At 37.3% G+C, this 17,817-nt stretch overlaps 1 protein-coding gene across 1 annotated transcript in view; it reads left to right on the top strand.

The window, feature by feature from the left end:
• Positions 1-17,817, top strand: part of C6 (complement C6) — an 80,675-nt gene that overhangs the window by 38,475 nt on the left and 24,383 nt on the right. The window contains exons 8-9 of the mRNA XM_025387984.1: positions 2,317-2,557; positions 12,114-12,236. Coding sequence (XP_025243769.1) covers positions 2,317-2,557; positions 12,114-12,236 — 364 coding nt within the window. The remainder of the gene's footprint in view (positions 1-2,316; positions 2,558-12,113; positions 12,237-17,817) is intronic.

Below are 17,817 nucleotides of genomic sequence, written 5' to 3'. Positions count from 1 at the left end.
AATACAAAAAATTAGCTGGGTGAGGTAGTGTGCACCTGTAATCCCAGCTACTAAGGAGACTGAGACAGGAGAATCACTTGAACCTGGGAGGTGGAGGTTGCAGTGAGCCGAGATGGCGCCACTGCACTCCAGCCTGGGCGACAGCAAAATTATTAGCCTCATACAGTTCAATCCAACATCATTACTGTCATCTTTGATTAGGTCTGAACAGAATTAAGGAATTTCAGTCTAAACAGGAAATGAGGCTGGGCATGATGACTCACGCCTGTAATCCCAGCACGTTGGGAAGCTGAGGTAGGCAGATCACCTGAGGTCAGGAGTTCAAGACCAACATGACCAACATGGTGAAATCCTGTATCTACTAAAAATACAAAAATTAGCCGGATGTGGTAGCAGGGGCCTGTAGTCCCAGTTACTCAGGAGGCTGAGGCAGGAGAATCGCTTGAACCCGGGAGGCGGAGGTTGCAATGAGCCAAGATGGCACCACTGCACTCCAGCCTGGGTGACAGAGCTAGACTCCATCTCACAAAAAAAAAAAAAAAAAAAAAGAAAAGAAAGAAAGAAAGAAAAGAAAAAAGGAAGAAAAAAAATGCTACTGCAGCCTCTCTTAGTCTTCAAGTAGAGAAAACAAGATACCACAAAATTGAAAATCAATCCAAGCCTTTCAGTAGAGCATGATGCTTTAGCTCTTTCGGCAATCACAGATCAAACTAGACATTTGTTGGGCAAACAGTCTGTTTCCAAGCAAAATACGAGTTAACTCAGTAAGATTCAGTACTTTCCTGATATACTTTACAAAACTGAAACTACAACAGTATTATTAAAATAAAGTAAGACCTCACACATTGTTGAAATAGATTATATATGGTTTAATAACCTATAGTAATGTATTTTTTTAAAATCTAAAATAGCCAGTTTCAGGTATCAGGGACCAGCAAGTAGAACACCATGGAATGATTATGCTAAGCTGAGTTACCAAAGTTTAACTTGTATTTTCCATGACTGAGACTTTAAGGCAACCTGGAAATGCTGAACCTTCCAGAACAGGCACTTCAGATACTCAGGGAGTGAGTGTGCTTCTTATTAAAAGCACAAGGGCTCTCCAACTTTTGAAACTATGGTTCTATGACAAAATTCAAGTATTAAACTTAAAAATAGAATTAATGAGCACTTACTAAAACATAAGTTCCATAAAGGCACGAACTTTGTCTGCCTTCTTTACTTCTGTATCTACAGCATCTCAGATAGCTAGGCAATAAATGTATAGAGGGCCAGAAGGTAGAATGAAGGAAGAGAGGGAGAGGGACAAGGAAAGAGAGAAGGGAGATTAATGCTGATTCTTTCTCCATCCTTGTGATTATTTTTTTTCTCTTGTGTCAGCAGTCATCTTGTGCCATACATATAGCAAAGAGGAATATGGTTAATAATTAACAATTATAATACAGTTATTTTGCTAAAATATGGCCCTTACTCTGTTGCTATTACTGCAATTTGTTAAAATTGAGAGATCAGATAAAGTATATAAAATTTTTTAAAACAATATACATAAATACACTTATAAACCTCAGTGGCTATGTGGAAAGATAATCTGAGGAAATGAGATTTTAAGCATAATATCCACCAGCTAATTCTAAATTAAACTGACACAAAAAGAAATTATAAATAAATAAGTTTGTAAACAAAAAAAAATCTCATGTATTTCTGCATATGGGTGGAGGAGAGAGAATAGAAATAATTTTACTTGATTTCACCCCCTAAGTAATTTAGAATCAGCATTTTGGAGTTGAAAGGAGGTTTGAAATGTTACCAGGTGCAAGCCCTCATCTTATCATTTGACAACTGAAGTCTAGAGAATCGAAACATTTTTTCCAGAGTGACAAAGCTGTAATTTGAATCTCACTTGCATAACCTCCATCTCAGTTGCATAACTTCCAGTTCAAAATTCACACAATCCTTTTTCAATTATTCACATTAGCAAGCATTCTAAATAAAAACACAGTAGAAATGCAGCCACAATTGGCAATTAGGAGGGAAAGATGACTTTTTTGATCATTGAATTCTTCTTTCTTAGAGAACACGTGCCCCCATTACACAGTTTACTTTATTGAGATAATCTTATCTGTTTTGCCCATTGAACATTGGTATTGGAAAGTAAAATGAAATTTATAATCTTGTATGTGAGAACGTGCAATAGAGAGTGAGAATTGTAATACTATGGTGGGAATGAAACTAATGATAAATCAATGACATTTAAATGCTTGGTACTTCAAACTTTCATTACCTTTAATCATCTTTTTACTTCCTTCTTTCATTTAGGATTCTAGTTTTATTAGGATCCATAAAGTGATGAAAGTCTTAAACTTCACAATGAAAGCTAAAGATCTGTACCTTTCTGATGTCTTTTTGAAAGCACTTAACAATCTGCCTCTAGAATACAACTCTGCTTTGTACAGCCGAATATTCGATGACTTTGGGACTCATTACTTCACCTCTGGCTCCCTGGGGGGCGTGTATGACCTCCTCTATCAGTTTAGCAGTGAGGAACTAAAGAACTCAGGTAACTTTCTTCAATCCTTACTCTTTTTAACTGGTATGATAGCATGCAGTACATTTTTCTCTTACTCTGTCATTTTAATTATTCTGCTTTGACTTTATTTAGATCCTGCTTTATTTTCAAAATATGATGAATGATAAAAAACATACGCATTCAAATAAATAAAACAAAAATAGAAAGCTAAGACCAAAATATAAGAAAAATAAGTATGCTTAACCACTGTGATTTTAGGCATCATATTTGTCTCTAAATTTCCTAACATCTGGGAACATCATAAGCTGACGCAGTAGTGGTTACCCAAAGAGGAAGATGCATGCCAGTATCTCAAGGGAAACAAAGTTTGTACTGGCACTAAATTCTAAAAGATAATTTATGAATAACATTTTATAGGATATAATTTCACAGAGCAATACCTTATAACAAATTAAATAGCATTTTTTTCTTATAATAGTTTTAACTAAAAGCCAAGATGAAACCTATGATGAAAGTAAAGTTAGAAACTTGACAAACAACTAAGCTGGAGTGGGCCAGATGAGCACCTACGGACAATGAAACTTGAAACTAAATGCAAAAGATCTGTGTTATTGTAGGCTTTCCATACTGCCTGCATGCTTTATGTTTCCTCTCAGTTATCCTTTCCACTGGAGCAACTCTGGCATGATGAATTTGATGTCTTCTGCTACTGCAAATAGTATCAACTCCAGTGCTGAGCAAGAGTAGTTAGGGGAAATCTCTGGTCTTTGACTTGGTTTTGTCTCACCCTCAGATGAAATTATTCCGGTCACTTCTGCTATAGCCCAGACAATAATTTCCCACTTGATGAGTATAATCCTCATGCATTCGGAGCAGAGCCCCTAAATGCTTAGAGTTCAGGTCAGTTAAGAACTGGGTGAATCTTTAATCAACTATTCATCCTTTAAAGAGTTAAAGCCCCATAACCAAAATGAAGAGTGATGAGTTATACTTTCCTACAGAAACCTTCTCACATTCCATCTCTTTCTCTGTAGAGGTAGAGATTGACAGTTACATATAATGAAGGAAAGAAAAAGAGTTTGGGATGTGATAAGAAATTCAAAATAAATAAATACCCATGCATATCCATATATACATGCAAGCACACAATACATACATACACACACATACACTGTGTATATGTATTGAATATATGTCGATATATGCACATATATACACATATATGTGTATATATATTCAGTAAGATGTATTCTGGATGTGAGGACGATCTGGCTGTGACATCTGTCACTTCATTGATCTCCAGGGTTGATTTGGCTGATCTGGCTGGCTAGGTGGGTGTCCCTTTCCTCCCTCACCACTTCATGTGTGTCCCTCCAAAGCTGCATGCTCAGTCAAAGAGGATGACCATCCCCAATAGAGGAGGACTGGTCTTACGTCAAGGGTATATTAGTAGCTGCATTCCCCTGCTAGAACCTCCAAACAAGCTCTCAATAAGATGTATTTGATATTCTCATGTTCAATAAGTTTATATGTAATAACTTATCTGTAAAATTTTAATTGTGGTTAAAATGAAGCACACCCAGACAGAAACGACTTCTCCAGAAAATGAAATTATCCAGTTCACGTGCTTGTCTGGCTTTCCCAACTCTCTAGATCAATGAATATTCTGGCCTCTTCTCTTTTCTCTCCTCCTATTCTCTCTCCTTTTACCTCATCATAACATGAAAATAAAGTATAGATTTAATTTTTTCTATGCTTTATTCAGTAAGAATTATATCCCCTGTTGTTAATTTTTGAAAAATGACTTGAATATTTCATAGTACTTTCTTTCCCTCAAGAAAAGAAAACAAAATTAAATTGCCTTTTATGAGGGATGGAGCAAGATGGCCGAATAGGAACAGCTCCAGTCTCCAACTCCCAGCGCGAGCGACACAGAAGACCGGTGATTTCTGCATTTTCAACTGAGCCTCTGCTGCTGATACCCAGGCAAACAGGGTCTGGAGTGGACCTCAAGCAATCTCCAACAGACCTACAGCTGAGGGTCCTGACTGTTAGAAGGAAAACTATCAAACAGGAAGGACACCTACACCAAAACCCCATCAGTACATCACCATCATCAAAGACCAGAGGCAGATAAAACCACAAAGATGGGGAAACAGCAGGGCAGAAAAGCTGGAAATTCAAAAAATAAGAGCGCATCTCCCCCGGCAAAGGAGCACAGCTCATCGCCAGCAACGGATCAAAGCTGGACGGAGAATGACTTTGACGAGATGAGAGAAGAAGGCTTCAGTCCATCAAATTTCTCAGAGCTAAAGGAGGAATTACGTACCCAGCGCAAAGAAACTAAAAATCTTGAAAAAAAAGTGGAAGAATTGATGGCTAGAGTAATTAATGCAGAGAAGGTCCTAAACGAAATGAAAGAGATGAAAACCATGACACGAGAAATACGTGACACATGCACAAGCTTCAGTAACCGACTCGATCAACTGGAAGAAAGAGTATCAGCGATTGAGGATCAAATGAATGAAATGAAGCGAGAAGAGACACCAAAAAAAAAAAGAAGAAAAAGAAATGAACAAAGCCTGCAAGAAGTATGGGATTATGTAAAAAGACCAAATCTACGTCTGATTGGGGTGCCTGAAAGTGAGGGGGAAAATGGAAGCAAGTTGGAAAACACTTTTCAGGATATCATCCAGGAGAACTTCCCCAACCTACTAGGGCAGGCCAACATTCAAATTCAGGAAATACAGAGAACGCCACAAAGATACTCCTCGAGAAGAGCAACTCCAAGACACATAATTGCCAGATTCACCAAAGTTGAAATGAAGGAAAAAATCTTAAGGGCAGCCAGAGAGAAAGGTCGGGTTACCCACAAAGGGAAGCCCATCAGACTCACAGCAGATCTCTCGGCAGAAACTCTCCAAGCCAGAAGAGAGTGGGGGCCAATATTCAACATTCTTAAAGAAAAGAATTTTAAACCCAGAATTTCATATCCAGCCAAACTAAGTTTCATAAGTGAAGGAGAAATAAAATCCTTTACAGATAAGCAAATGCTTAGAGATTTTGTCACCACTAGGCCTGCCTTACAAGAGACCCTGAAGGAAGCACTCAACATGGAAAGGAACAACCGGTACCAGCCATTGCAAAAACATGCCAAAATGTAAAGACCATCGAGGCTAGGAAGAAACTGCATCAACTAACGAGCAAAATAACCAGTTAATATCATAATGGCAGGATCGAGTTCACACATAACAATCTTAACCTTAAATGTAAATGGACTAAATGCTCCAATTAAAAGACACAGACTGGCAAACTGGATAAAGAGTCAAGACCCATCAGTCTGCTGTATTCAGGAGACCCATCTCACACGCAGAGACATACACAGGCTCAAAATAAAGGGATGGAGGAAGATTTACCAAGCAAATGAAGAACAAAAAAAAGCAGAGATTGCAATACTAGTCTCTGATAAAACAGACTTTAAACCATCAAAGATCAAAAGAGACAAAGAAGGCCATTACAGAATGGTAAAGGGATCAATTCAACAGGAAGAGCTAACTATCCTAAATATATATGCACCCAATACAGGAGCACCCAGATTCATAAAGCAAGTCCTTAGAGACTTACAAAGAGACTTAGACTCCCATACAATAATAATGGGAGACTTCAACACTCCATTGTCAACATTAGACAGATCAACGAGACAGAAAGTTAACAAGGATATCCAGGAATTGAACTCATCTCTGCAGCAAGCAGACCTAATAGACATCTATAGAACTCTCCACCCCAAATCAACAGAATATACATTCTTCTCAGCACCACATCGTACTTACTCCAAAACTGACCACGTAATTGGAAGTAAAACACTCCTCAGCAAATGTACAAGAACAGAAATGATAACAAACTGTCTCTCAGACCACAGTGCAATCAAACTAGAACTCAGGACTAAGAAACTCAATCAAAACCGCAAAACTACATGGAAACTGAATAACCTGCTCCTGAATGACTACTGGGTACATAACGAAATGAAGGCAGAAATAAAGATGTTCTTTGAAACCAATGAGAACAAAGATACAACATACCAGAATCTCTGGGACACATTTAAAGCAGTGTGTAGAGGGAAATTTATAGCACTAAGTGCCCACAAGAGAAAGCAGGAAAGATCTAAAATTGACACTCTAACATCGCAGTTAAAAAAACTAGAGAAGCAAGAGCAAACACATTCAAAAGCTAGCAGAAGGCAAGAAATAACTAAGATCTGAGCAGAACTGAAGGAGATAGAGACACAAAAAACCCTCCAAAAAATCAATGAATCCAGGAGTTGGTTTTTTGAAAAGATCAACAAAATTGACAGACCACTAGCAAGACTAATAAAGAAGAAAAGAGAGAAGAATCAAATCGACACAATTAAAAATGATAAAGGGGATATCACCACCGACCCCACAGAAATACAAACTACCATCAGAGAATACTATAAACACCTCTACGCAAATAAACTAGAAAATCTAGAAGAAATGGATAATTTCCTGGACACTTACACTCTTCCAAGACTAAACCAGGAAGAAGTTGAATCCCTGAATAGACCAATAACAGGCTCTGAAATTGAGGCAATAATTAATAGCCTACCAACCCAAAAAAGTCCAGGACCAGATGGATTCACAGCTGAATTCTACCAGAGGTACAAGGAGGAGTTGGTACCATTCCTTCTGAAACTATTCCAATCAATAGAAAAAGAGGGAATCCTCCCTAACTCATTTTATGAGGCCAACATCATCCTGATACCAAAGCCTGGCAGAGACACAACAAAAAAAGAGAATTTTAGACCAATATCCCTGATGAACATCGATGCAAAAATCCTCAATAAAATACTGGCAAACCGGATCCAGCAGCACATCAAAAAGCTTAGCCACCATGATCAAGTGGGCTTCATCCCTGGGATGCAACACTGGTTCAACATACGCAAATCAATAAACGTAATCCAGCATATAAACATAAACAAAGACAAAAACCACATGATTATCTCAATAGATGCAGAAAAGGCCTTTGACAAAATTCAACAGTCCTTCATGTTAAAAACTCTCAATAAATTTGGTATTGATGGAACATATCTCAAAATAATAGCTATTTATGACAAACCCACAGCCAATATCATACTGAATGGGCAAAACTGGAAGCATTCCCTTTGAAAACTGGCACAAGACAGGGATTCCCTCTCTCACCACTCTTATTCAATATAGTTTTGGAAGTTGTGGCTAGAGCAATCAGGCAAGAGAAAGGAATAAAGGGTATTCAGTTAGGAAAAGAAGAAGTCAAATTGTCCCTGTTTGCAGATGACATGATTGTATATTTAGAAAACCCCATTGTCTCAGCCCCAAATCTCCTTAAGCTGATAAGCAACTTCAGCAAAGTCTCAGGATACAAAATTAATGTGCAAAAATCACAAGCATTCTTATACACCAGTAACAGACAAACAGAGAGCCAAATCAGGAATCAACTTCCATTCACAATTGCTTCAAAGAGAATAAAATACCTAGGAATCCAACTTACAAGGGATGTAAAGGACCTCTTCAAGGAGAACTACAAACCACTGCTCAGTGAAATAAAAGAGGACACAAACAAATGGAAGAACATACCATGCTCATGGATAGGAAGAATCAATATCGTGAAAATGGCCATACTGCCCAAGGTAATTTATAGATTCAATGCCATCCCCATCAAGCTACCAATGAGTTTCTTCACAGAATTGGAAAAAACTGCTTTAAAGTTCATATGGAACCAAAAAAGAGCCCACATCTCCAAGACAATCCTAAGTCAAAAGAACAAAGCTGGAGGCATCACGTTACCTGACTTCAAACTATACTACAAGGCTACAGTAACCAAAACAGCATGGTACTGGTACCAAAACAGAGATATAGACCAATGGAACAGAACAGAGTCCTCAGAAATAATACCACACATCTACAGCCATCTGATCTTTGACAAACCTGAGAGAAACAAGAAATGGGGAAAGGATTCCCTATTTAATAAATGGTGCTGGGAATATTGGCTAGCCATAAGTAGAAAGCTGAAACTGGATCCTTTCCTTACTCCTTATACGAAAATTAATTCAAGATGGATTAGAGACTTAAATGCTAGACCTAATACCATAAAAATCTTAGAGGAAAACCTAGGTAGTACCATTCAGGACATAGGCATGGGCAAAGACTTCATGTCTAAAACACCAAAAGCAATGGCAGCAAAAGCCAACATTGACAAATGGGATCTCATTAAACTAAAGAGCTTCTGCACAGCAAAAGAAACTACCATCAGAGTGAACAGGCAACCTACAGAATGGGAGAAAATTTTTGCAATCTACTCATCCGACAAAGGGCTAATATCCAGAACCTACAAAGAACTCAAACAAATTCACAAGAAAAAAAAAAAACAACCCCATCAAAAAGTGGGCAAAGGATATGAACAGACATTTCTCAAAAGAAGACATTCATACAGCCAACAGGCACATGAAAAAATGCTCATCATCACTGGCCATCAGAGAAATGCAAATCAAAACCACAATGAGATACCATCTCACACCAGTTAGAATGGCGATCATTCAAAAGTCAGGAAACAACAGGTGCTGGAGAGGATGTGGAGAAATAGGAACACTTTTACACTGTTGGTGGGATTGTAAACTAGTTCAACCATTGTGGAAAACAGTATGGTGATTCCTCAAGGATCTAGAACTAGATGTACCATATGACCCAGCCATCCCATTACTGGGTATATACCCAAAGGATTATAAATCATGCTCCTATAAAGACACATGCACACATATGTTTATTGCAGCACTATTCACAATAGCAAAGACTTGGAATCAACCCAAATGTCCATCAGTGACAGATTGGATTAAGAAAATGTGGCACATATGCACCATGGAATACTATGCAGCCATAAAAAAGGATGAGTTTGTGTCCTTTGTAGGGACATGGATGCAGCTGGAAACCATCATTCTTAGCAAACTATCACAAGAACAGAAAACCAAACACCGCATGTTCTCACTCATAGGTGGGAACTGAACAATGAGATCACTTGGACTCAGGAAGGGGAACATCACACACCGGGGCCTATCATGGGGAGGGGGGAGAGGGGAGGGATTGCACTGGGAGTTATACCTGATGTAAATGACGAGTTAATGGGTGCAGCAGACCAACATGGCACAAGTATACATATGTAACAAACCTGCACGTTATGCACATGTACCCTACAACTTAAAGTATAATAATAATAAATAAATTAAAAAAAAATAAATTGCCTTTTATTTGCATGCATTGATTTATTTCTCTATTGTTCAATGTCCCATAGTCAAGTTAAAACCTTGAATAAAAGTTGACATTGCTTCAGTATGCAAGGTGAAAAGAGTTTCATAAACACAGTGAAAACATCAAACAATAAAAATATCATAATATGCAAGAGGATAATTTTAAACTCCTTCTGTTGGGAAGTCATCTTCTACACTGAATTGGAGGTTAAAAATTATTCACCACACTAATTATTAATATGAAATGTTCAACTAACAATCTTGTCTTTGGGCATCAGAGTAGCTAAAGATATTACTGAAATACTCATTCCTGCACCCCTCAGCAGAGGAACACTCAGGTTTAAGATACGAGGTACTGCAGTATCAAGTAGCTTGTTAGTTCATATAGATAGAGGTCCGGCAGCAAAAACGTGGACATACTGCAGGGAAGAAAAGAGTTGCACAGAAATTCACTGATACTTTAATCACTGCATGATCAATGTCATAAAAAATATTCATCATTCAAATCTTCAATTTTTCATCTATAGCCCTCAAAAATGAAATTAAGTTTATAGTTAATTCATTATGTTATAGTTAATTCATTATGTTATAGTTAATTAACTGGACACATACAATTTAATTATTACTTATAAATAATAGGAACCTAATGAATGATTAAGGAGTCATGCACTATAAATGCATTACATTCCAAGTATGGCCTAAATATTTGACAACCCACTTATAAAAACAATCCTACCAGAAGAAAAATGAACTATATTTATTCAACTAGACTGAAACAATTATCTTTTTGTTAGAGTTGAATATGCAAACTAAATATGAGGACTTCAAACCAAGAATTTTTTACTCCCAACTAACAATGCATATCTTCAAACTGTCTCCAAAAAAATGAGGTAGACAGACCCAGTTCACATCTACCCAGCCTCATTTCTCAGCAATCTATGCCTTCAGATTTCCATTTCAGTATCACACGTAATCAGAACCTCAAGCTCTAAAAACACACATCCCTGCCTATTATGACCTGTAACCCCAAATACTAGTATTTGCTTTTAGGCCCTTAAGAGCTTATATTAACAGCTCTACCTCTCATGTGCTTGTATTTTGCAAGGCAAATTTTAACTAAACATCAAAAGACCTGGATTTTAGTTTTGATGTTTCCAGCAGTGAGTCAGGTGCCTTGGGAAGCTATTAAGAAAAAGAAAATGATTTCCCTCAATTACCCGAGACAGTATAACTCAGCCTACAAAAATAGTAGATCTGTTTCCCTGCACTCTTCCACTAACACACAGATTCTGAGGCCATTGAGAATGATCACAGGACTGTGGCGGCGGGAGTGTTTCAGATGCCCAAATCTTCAACAAGTGATGCTAGAGAGTTTGGTAAAGGAGAATGATGAGGACTAAAGGTGTTAAAACCAGATGGCCTGAGCCTCAGGGCATCAAGGTTTTTGCAGGTTGTAAGACCATGGGGAGTTATCCAATGAAAGCAGCAGTGGGAAACTAGGAAGATATCATTCCCAACTCCCAGACATGAATGGGGTGAGAATATGGCCTTCTGAACTTCTGCTGGAGATGACAGTGGAAACAGTATCAAATACAGGCTTGAATTAACATGGGGAGATAGAATAGCCAAGGAGGAGTTTGAAAATAATTCATAGGTCAGGAAGTCAGAATTTCTGAGATTATAATAAAAAGGATTTTAAGGTAGGGGTTGAGTGAGCAGCTTAATTAAGCAGAAAAAGCCCAGAGAGGTATGAGAATGAGTGTTCAGGGAAGAAGCATGGTCCAGAAGATTTGCATTTTAGGTGACAAATAGGGAAGCAACTGAAGCGGACTCAGGTATCACAAAATTAGCAGTCGCCCAGAAAGTAGGTCTTAGAGAACAGATCAGAGCATGTCATAATCTCTTGATTTGCAGGGCTACACAGTGCAGTGGCCAATAGAAAGGGAAAGCTTAGAGCTCCATGAGTGGCAACAAGGGGCAGGCAACAGGGACAGGACATCACTGTCCCCATGGGAAGGGCCACACGGCTCGTATGTGCTTCTGAGGGTCAGTGTTGAAGGAGGAGATGTTGGGCACTCACAGGATTCTTCAGTTCAGGACCATCTCTCTGCCCATGCAGGATTGAATCTGTAGGTAAAACTAATTTGAGCTGCCACTTAAGTTTATGGGAATTGGGGAAGAAAGGGGTTAATATAAAGTATCTGTAACTCCGAAGTGACCAGAGCATCATGTTCCTCTTTGAATTGTCAATGGTGCACTCTCAGTGGTTTTTGTTTGTACTTCATCTCCTAGGTTTAACCGAGGAAGAAACCAAACACTGTGTCCGGATTGAAACAAAGAAACGTGTTTTATTTGTTAAGAAAACAAAAGTGGAGCATAGGTGCACCACCAACAAGCTATCAGAGAAACATGAAGGTAACAGTACTCTCTTAGCAGCTTATCCAGTGTGCCCTGAGCCTAGCTGTCATTTACAGACCATATTGGATGTCACTGTGCTATTTTTAGCTTTTCACTTATTTAATTTCTCTGCCTCAGAACCCTGTGTGTTGGGACAGGGGATACAAATAAAATACCATTAGCATTACCTTAAGAAAGGAAATTGTTAAGGTTTTCTTTATCTCATACTTAGGTTGTTTAATGAATAATTTATTGATTTTGCTCATGGGAAGAACTCAATATTAGGCATTGTGAAGTGCATATGGCTGTGAACCAGGAACTTACAAAGTAAAGAAACATATAAACATCCATTAAAAATACAGATTGACAAGGGTTTAAGAGAGGTATAGTTTCTAAAAGGCTATAAAGGACTATGAGCAGAAGAAAATCCTGGAATTGAAATACATCAGATTTTGTAAAGAGAATTATTCTGGGGCCATGCATTAAAAATGGCTGAAGACTTTGGCAAATGGAAAGAGTGAGAAAGAAAATCCAGGCAAAAAATACTGGAAAAAGAAGATACAAGTTATGTTTCGCAGAATGATCTTACTCTTTCCCAATTTTAGCCACTGCTTTCACTCCCTATCCCAATCCCCAATCGGCTTTCATTCTTCTATCCCAATTCCCAACCCAGACATCCCTTCTGAACTCCAGACACCTACTGTCCACTAAACATCTCTACCGGAAAGTCTCTAGGCAACAATGCTTTATGTATTCTCTCCCTGCTGCTGATGGTTCTCACTCACATCTAATAGCATAGCCTTTACTTTACAGCCTAATAGGACTGTTGTGACATGATGTTTATAAGGAGCCTTGCAGGGTGACCAGCAGTGGTTGGCTCCTTTCACCTTTCCTCTTCTTCAGCAGTCCCAAGCTTGATGATGGTATCACCATCAACTAAGTCAGTTGAACCAGAAACCTGGCTATTGTCTTTGATTCTACCCTCTTTCTATATCTAATAAGTAACCATGCATAATTCATTCTACCTTCTGAATGTCTCTGCAAGTTGTCTTCATATTTTTTTTTCTATGGATATAAAACCTTCCATGGAAGGCACACCATGAATTCATTATTTCCAACTTGGATTATCTCAGAAGCACCCTAAGTGGTCTCCCTGCTTGTAGTCTGCTTTATTCCAGTCTATTCTACACATTTTTATGAGAGGAATCTTCTCTATGGAAAATCTTATTCATGAAATCTTCATACTTGGAACATGTCAGGTTCCACACGGCCTTAAGCATAAGTTCCTGTCCTTCTCTGCATAGCTAATCTTTCTGCAGTCTCCTAAACAGGTCATGCTCTCTCCTAGGCCTTGCCATTATAAATAACTCCTTCCTCTCTGTAAAATTCTATTTCCTTAGTTTGCTTGATTACTTAGAATAAAGGGAAGCAGAATCACAGAAATTCCCAAATTTGAAGCTTACCTTCTCATGGTGAAGACAGACAAGAAACAAATAAAATATAAGATTTACGGTAATAATAAATAGATAATTTTAAATACAGTATCAGAACAGATAGTCTACATATACATGACTGTGTTATGCATAAGCAAAATGAAAAGAACTGGCTTGACAACTGCACATTCCTATTATAGCAAAGAAGAAAAAGAGGGCACAAAGGTATATAGAATGCAAAACAAATAATCTGGTAATATTAACCAAAATATAGATATACATTCTGTATAAGTTTATCATGTAGTAGAATAATTTAATAAGAATATGAGTTCAATAAATCAAGAACTCAGAGATAGATAGATTAAATACAAGAATTAATTAAAACAGATTTCAAAACTGAGGTACAAAAACAAACATTGAGAAATATAATCATTATAATTATAAATAAATTATCACAATGCAAGGACAAAATATAATTCTTTAAAAATAAAATTAATCAAATTAATCACATACAAGAAAGATATCAAGCAATCTCAACACAGAAAAACATTTAGATATTATTAAAGAAAATGTAATGGAAATGGAATGACAAATGTAATTTAATATGTGAAAATTAGTATCCATGAAAAAGAGATCCCAATAAATGAAATAGAAAAACTGTATTTTTAAAAAATGCTATATAAGAACATGTCTCTGAAATAAAGGAAGAAATTTTTCTTGATTATATATATTGGAACTATTGTTCAAATATGCAACTTCAAGACAAATTCTAGAAATACATTATTAAGTACTACTGGAAAAAACTATTTAACTATAAAATCCATGCAACAAAGAGGTGAATAAAAAAGCAATTTGAATAATTCAGATGTTCAAAGTTAGGATATTTTAATGGAACTTAACATAGCTTTATGATATGGTTTGGATTTGTATCCCCTCCCATATCTCATTTTGAATTGTAATCCCCAATGTTGGAGCAGGTCTCTGGTGGGAGGTGACTGGATCATTGGGGCAGACTTCCTCCCTGCTGTTCTCGTGACAGTGAGTTCTTATGAGATCTGGTTGTTTAAAAGTATGTAGCCCTTTCCCCTTCACCCTCCTCCTACTACTCCAGTCATGCAGGACGTGACTCCTTCCTCTTCACCTTCTGCCATGATTGCAAGTTTCCTGAGGCCTCCCCTGCCAGTCTTCCTGTACAACCTGTGAAACGGTGACCCAATTAAACCTCTTTTCTTTATAAATTACCCAGACTCAGGTAGTTCTTTATTGCAATGCAACAATGAACTAATATACTCTCAAATTCCTATTTCTTTTAAGTGATAAAAAGTATAAAATTGCCAGTGTAATGTAACCCAGTCATTCTGGGTTTCAGTTTTCAATTTTTAGTCAAACTCAGGATTCCCTTACTCTTCTCCTTTGCTGCTTGTCAGGGATAATTTAAGAGCTCGCGTGTGTGTGTGTGTGCGCGTGTGTGTGTGTATGCATGCACATGCATATGCATATGTGTTGGGGAAGGGTGGTCAGATAGTATCCTAGAGTCACAGGAAGAATGAGACCTTTGTTAGCATGTTTCTGTTTGCCTTGGCTAGCCTCATCTGATAGGTCATTTGCCTCCTCTGGTTTTCACAATCACGCACTGGCACCTATTGCCAATGTTGATGGTCCTGCCTTAGCTTTCGGTTACTAGATTCATATCCTTAAATCTTCCTCACCAAAAGGCCAGGCCCTTTTTTGTCTACCACTCTTTCTTGAGACTTCCTCACCTTCTTCAGGCTTTAGGGAACCCCTGCCTGTTTTCTGCACATCACAGTGAAATGTGAGGGCCTTGAGACTACCAAGGAACTACTTGCTTGCATGCCATGTTGGATACAAAAGATTCTCTACAAAACTTGCCATTCCCATCCTACTACTTGAGAAGATTAAATGTACATGAGAGGACTTTGAAAAGTTTGAGAGTTCACAGGGAACTGGAAGTAAAAGATAAAAATAGAAAATATGAACTTTATTTATCAACATAAGTTTCATCAAATTCAAGACACATTTGTTAGTGATGATGCCAGCCATCTAGTCCATCTGTAAAGAACTGAAAGTCCTAGGAATTTAACTTCTGGAGATTGCAAAAATGCAATCTTCTTCACATTAATAACTGAAAAAAATGGGTGCCCTTTAATGATATTTTAAAGATATTTTAAGATTAGAAAACAAAAAGAAGTCAGAAGGAGTCAAAGAAAGACTGTAAGGTGACTATCTAATAATTTTTCATCTAAACTCATACAAAGTTGCCCTTGTTTGATTAGAGGAATGAGTAGGAGCATCATCACAGTAGAGAAGGAGTCTCTGGTAAAGCTTTCCTGGGCACTTTTCTGCTAAAAGTTTTTCTGTCTCAAAGCACTCTCATAAGAAGATGATATTATTCTTTGACTCTCCAGAAATCAACAAGCAAATGCCTGGAGCATCCCACAAAACCATTTCCATGACCTTTGCTCTTGACTAGGTCATTTTTGCTTTGGCTGGCCCACTTCCACCTCTTGGTAGCCATTTCTTTGATTGTGCTTTGTCTTCAGGACCATACTAGTAAATCCATTTTTCATCTCCTGTGTACATTTCTTTTTAAAAAGTGCTTCAGGATCTGATCCTATATGTTTAAAATTTTTATTGAAAGCTCTGTTTTTGTCTGCAGCTGATCTGCACACAATGATTTTGGCAGCTATTGGGTGGAAAGTTTACTCATCTTTGATTTTTCAGTTATGATTGTGTAAACTGAACTAATTGAGATATCTACAGTGTTGGCTCTTGTTCCCACTGTTAATCATCAGTCCTCTTCAATTAGGGCAGGAATAAGGTAAATTTTTTCTTCACAAATTCATGTAGATGATCTACTGCTAGGAGTTTTCAACATGATTTCTTCCCTTCCTACAATGAGTTATGAATCTGTTAACTGCTGATTGCCTTAAAGTATTGTCCACATAAACTTTTCCTAAGACATCAGTGATTTCACCATTCTTCCACCCAAGTTTTACCATAAATTCGATGTTTGATCTTACTTCTATTTTAGCAGATTTCAAGTTGCTCTGATAGGGACTCTTTTCAAACTGATGTCTTATCCCTCTTTGTGCCTCAAACTTGATCCTATTTAGCTATGTTATAATAAGTTAGATTGAGTTTATTTTTGTGCAAAAAATTTGAAAGCCATGCATTTTCTTTTCATAATACACATTTTCCGTTAACTTATTGAAGAGCCTGTGATGAGCTTCTATCAAACTTCTGCTTGTCAAACTATTCTTTCCAAGATTTTCTCCAAAATGGTAGAATCTTAGGCCTGCACAAAGGAATCCACCAAGTCTATATTTTAGTTACCACATGTCCAGTATTCCCCCATTCTCCCAGCTGCTCAAAATCTTTTCTACTTTTGAGAAGGAAAATGGCTATCTTATACATTTTTTATCATTCTGTGGTTGATGTTATAAATTCTATGATTCTGATCCTAAAATGTTTGGCTCTTGATATTTTAGTTCAAGCATTAAGATCTCAAGAATTCTTTTTCTCTCTCAAGAGCTTGGCCCTTAACATTAAAATCCCTAGCCTTCAAATCTATGATTTTTGCTAGATTTATAAAAGTGTACTTGAGATCTAAAAAGACAAAACTTTACTCGTTTTCTCTCTTGATTCTCTCCAGCCTGAGGCTGTACATGTAGAAAACCCATGATTCAGCTTCAATTATCAAAGAAATAATCGAAATAAAGAAAATATAAAAGCACATAAAAATTAATATTAAAACATTAATCCAATAGATAAATATAGAGCCCAGGAGTAAAGAAACAGTGAGCAAAGATGAACCAATGAGAAATAGATTCATTTACTATATAAAACTAAGACTAAACAACAAGGGGAATAATTATTGTGTTTTTCTGCGTTGCTTAAGTGTTTAATATGCTAAAGATGTAATAGCTAGTTTGAAGTGACAAAATCTTGAAATTGTAATTTTTAGCAGACAGTCCAAGAAGCCTTACCTGATTACCATCTCTATTGTTGTTCATAATTAAGGTTAGGTGCCCTCCTATATGTACTCACTGCAACTTGCATTCACAACATCATAGCACTCATCACACTGTATTATGTTTACTTTCTATTTCCTCCATGGTATGCAAATTCAGGACAGTGGTGTGGTC

The sequence above is a fragment of the Theropithecus gelada genome, chromosome 6, assembly GCF_003255815.1.
Source record: "Theropithecus gelada isolate Dixy chromosome 6, Tgel_1.0, whole genome shotgun sequence".
Taxonomy (NCBI): domain Eukaryota; kingdom Metazoa; phylum Chordata; class Mammalia; order Primates; family Cercopithecidae; genus Theropithecus; species Theropithecus gelada.
This window is presented reverse-complemented; position numbering and strand designations above follow the sequence as displayed.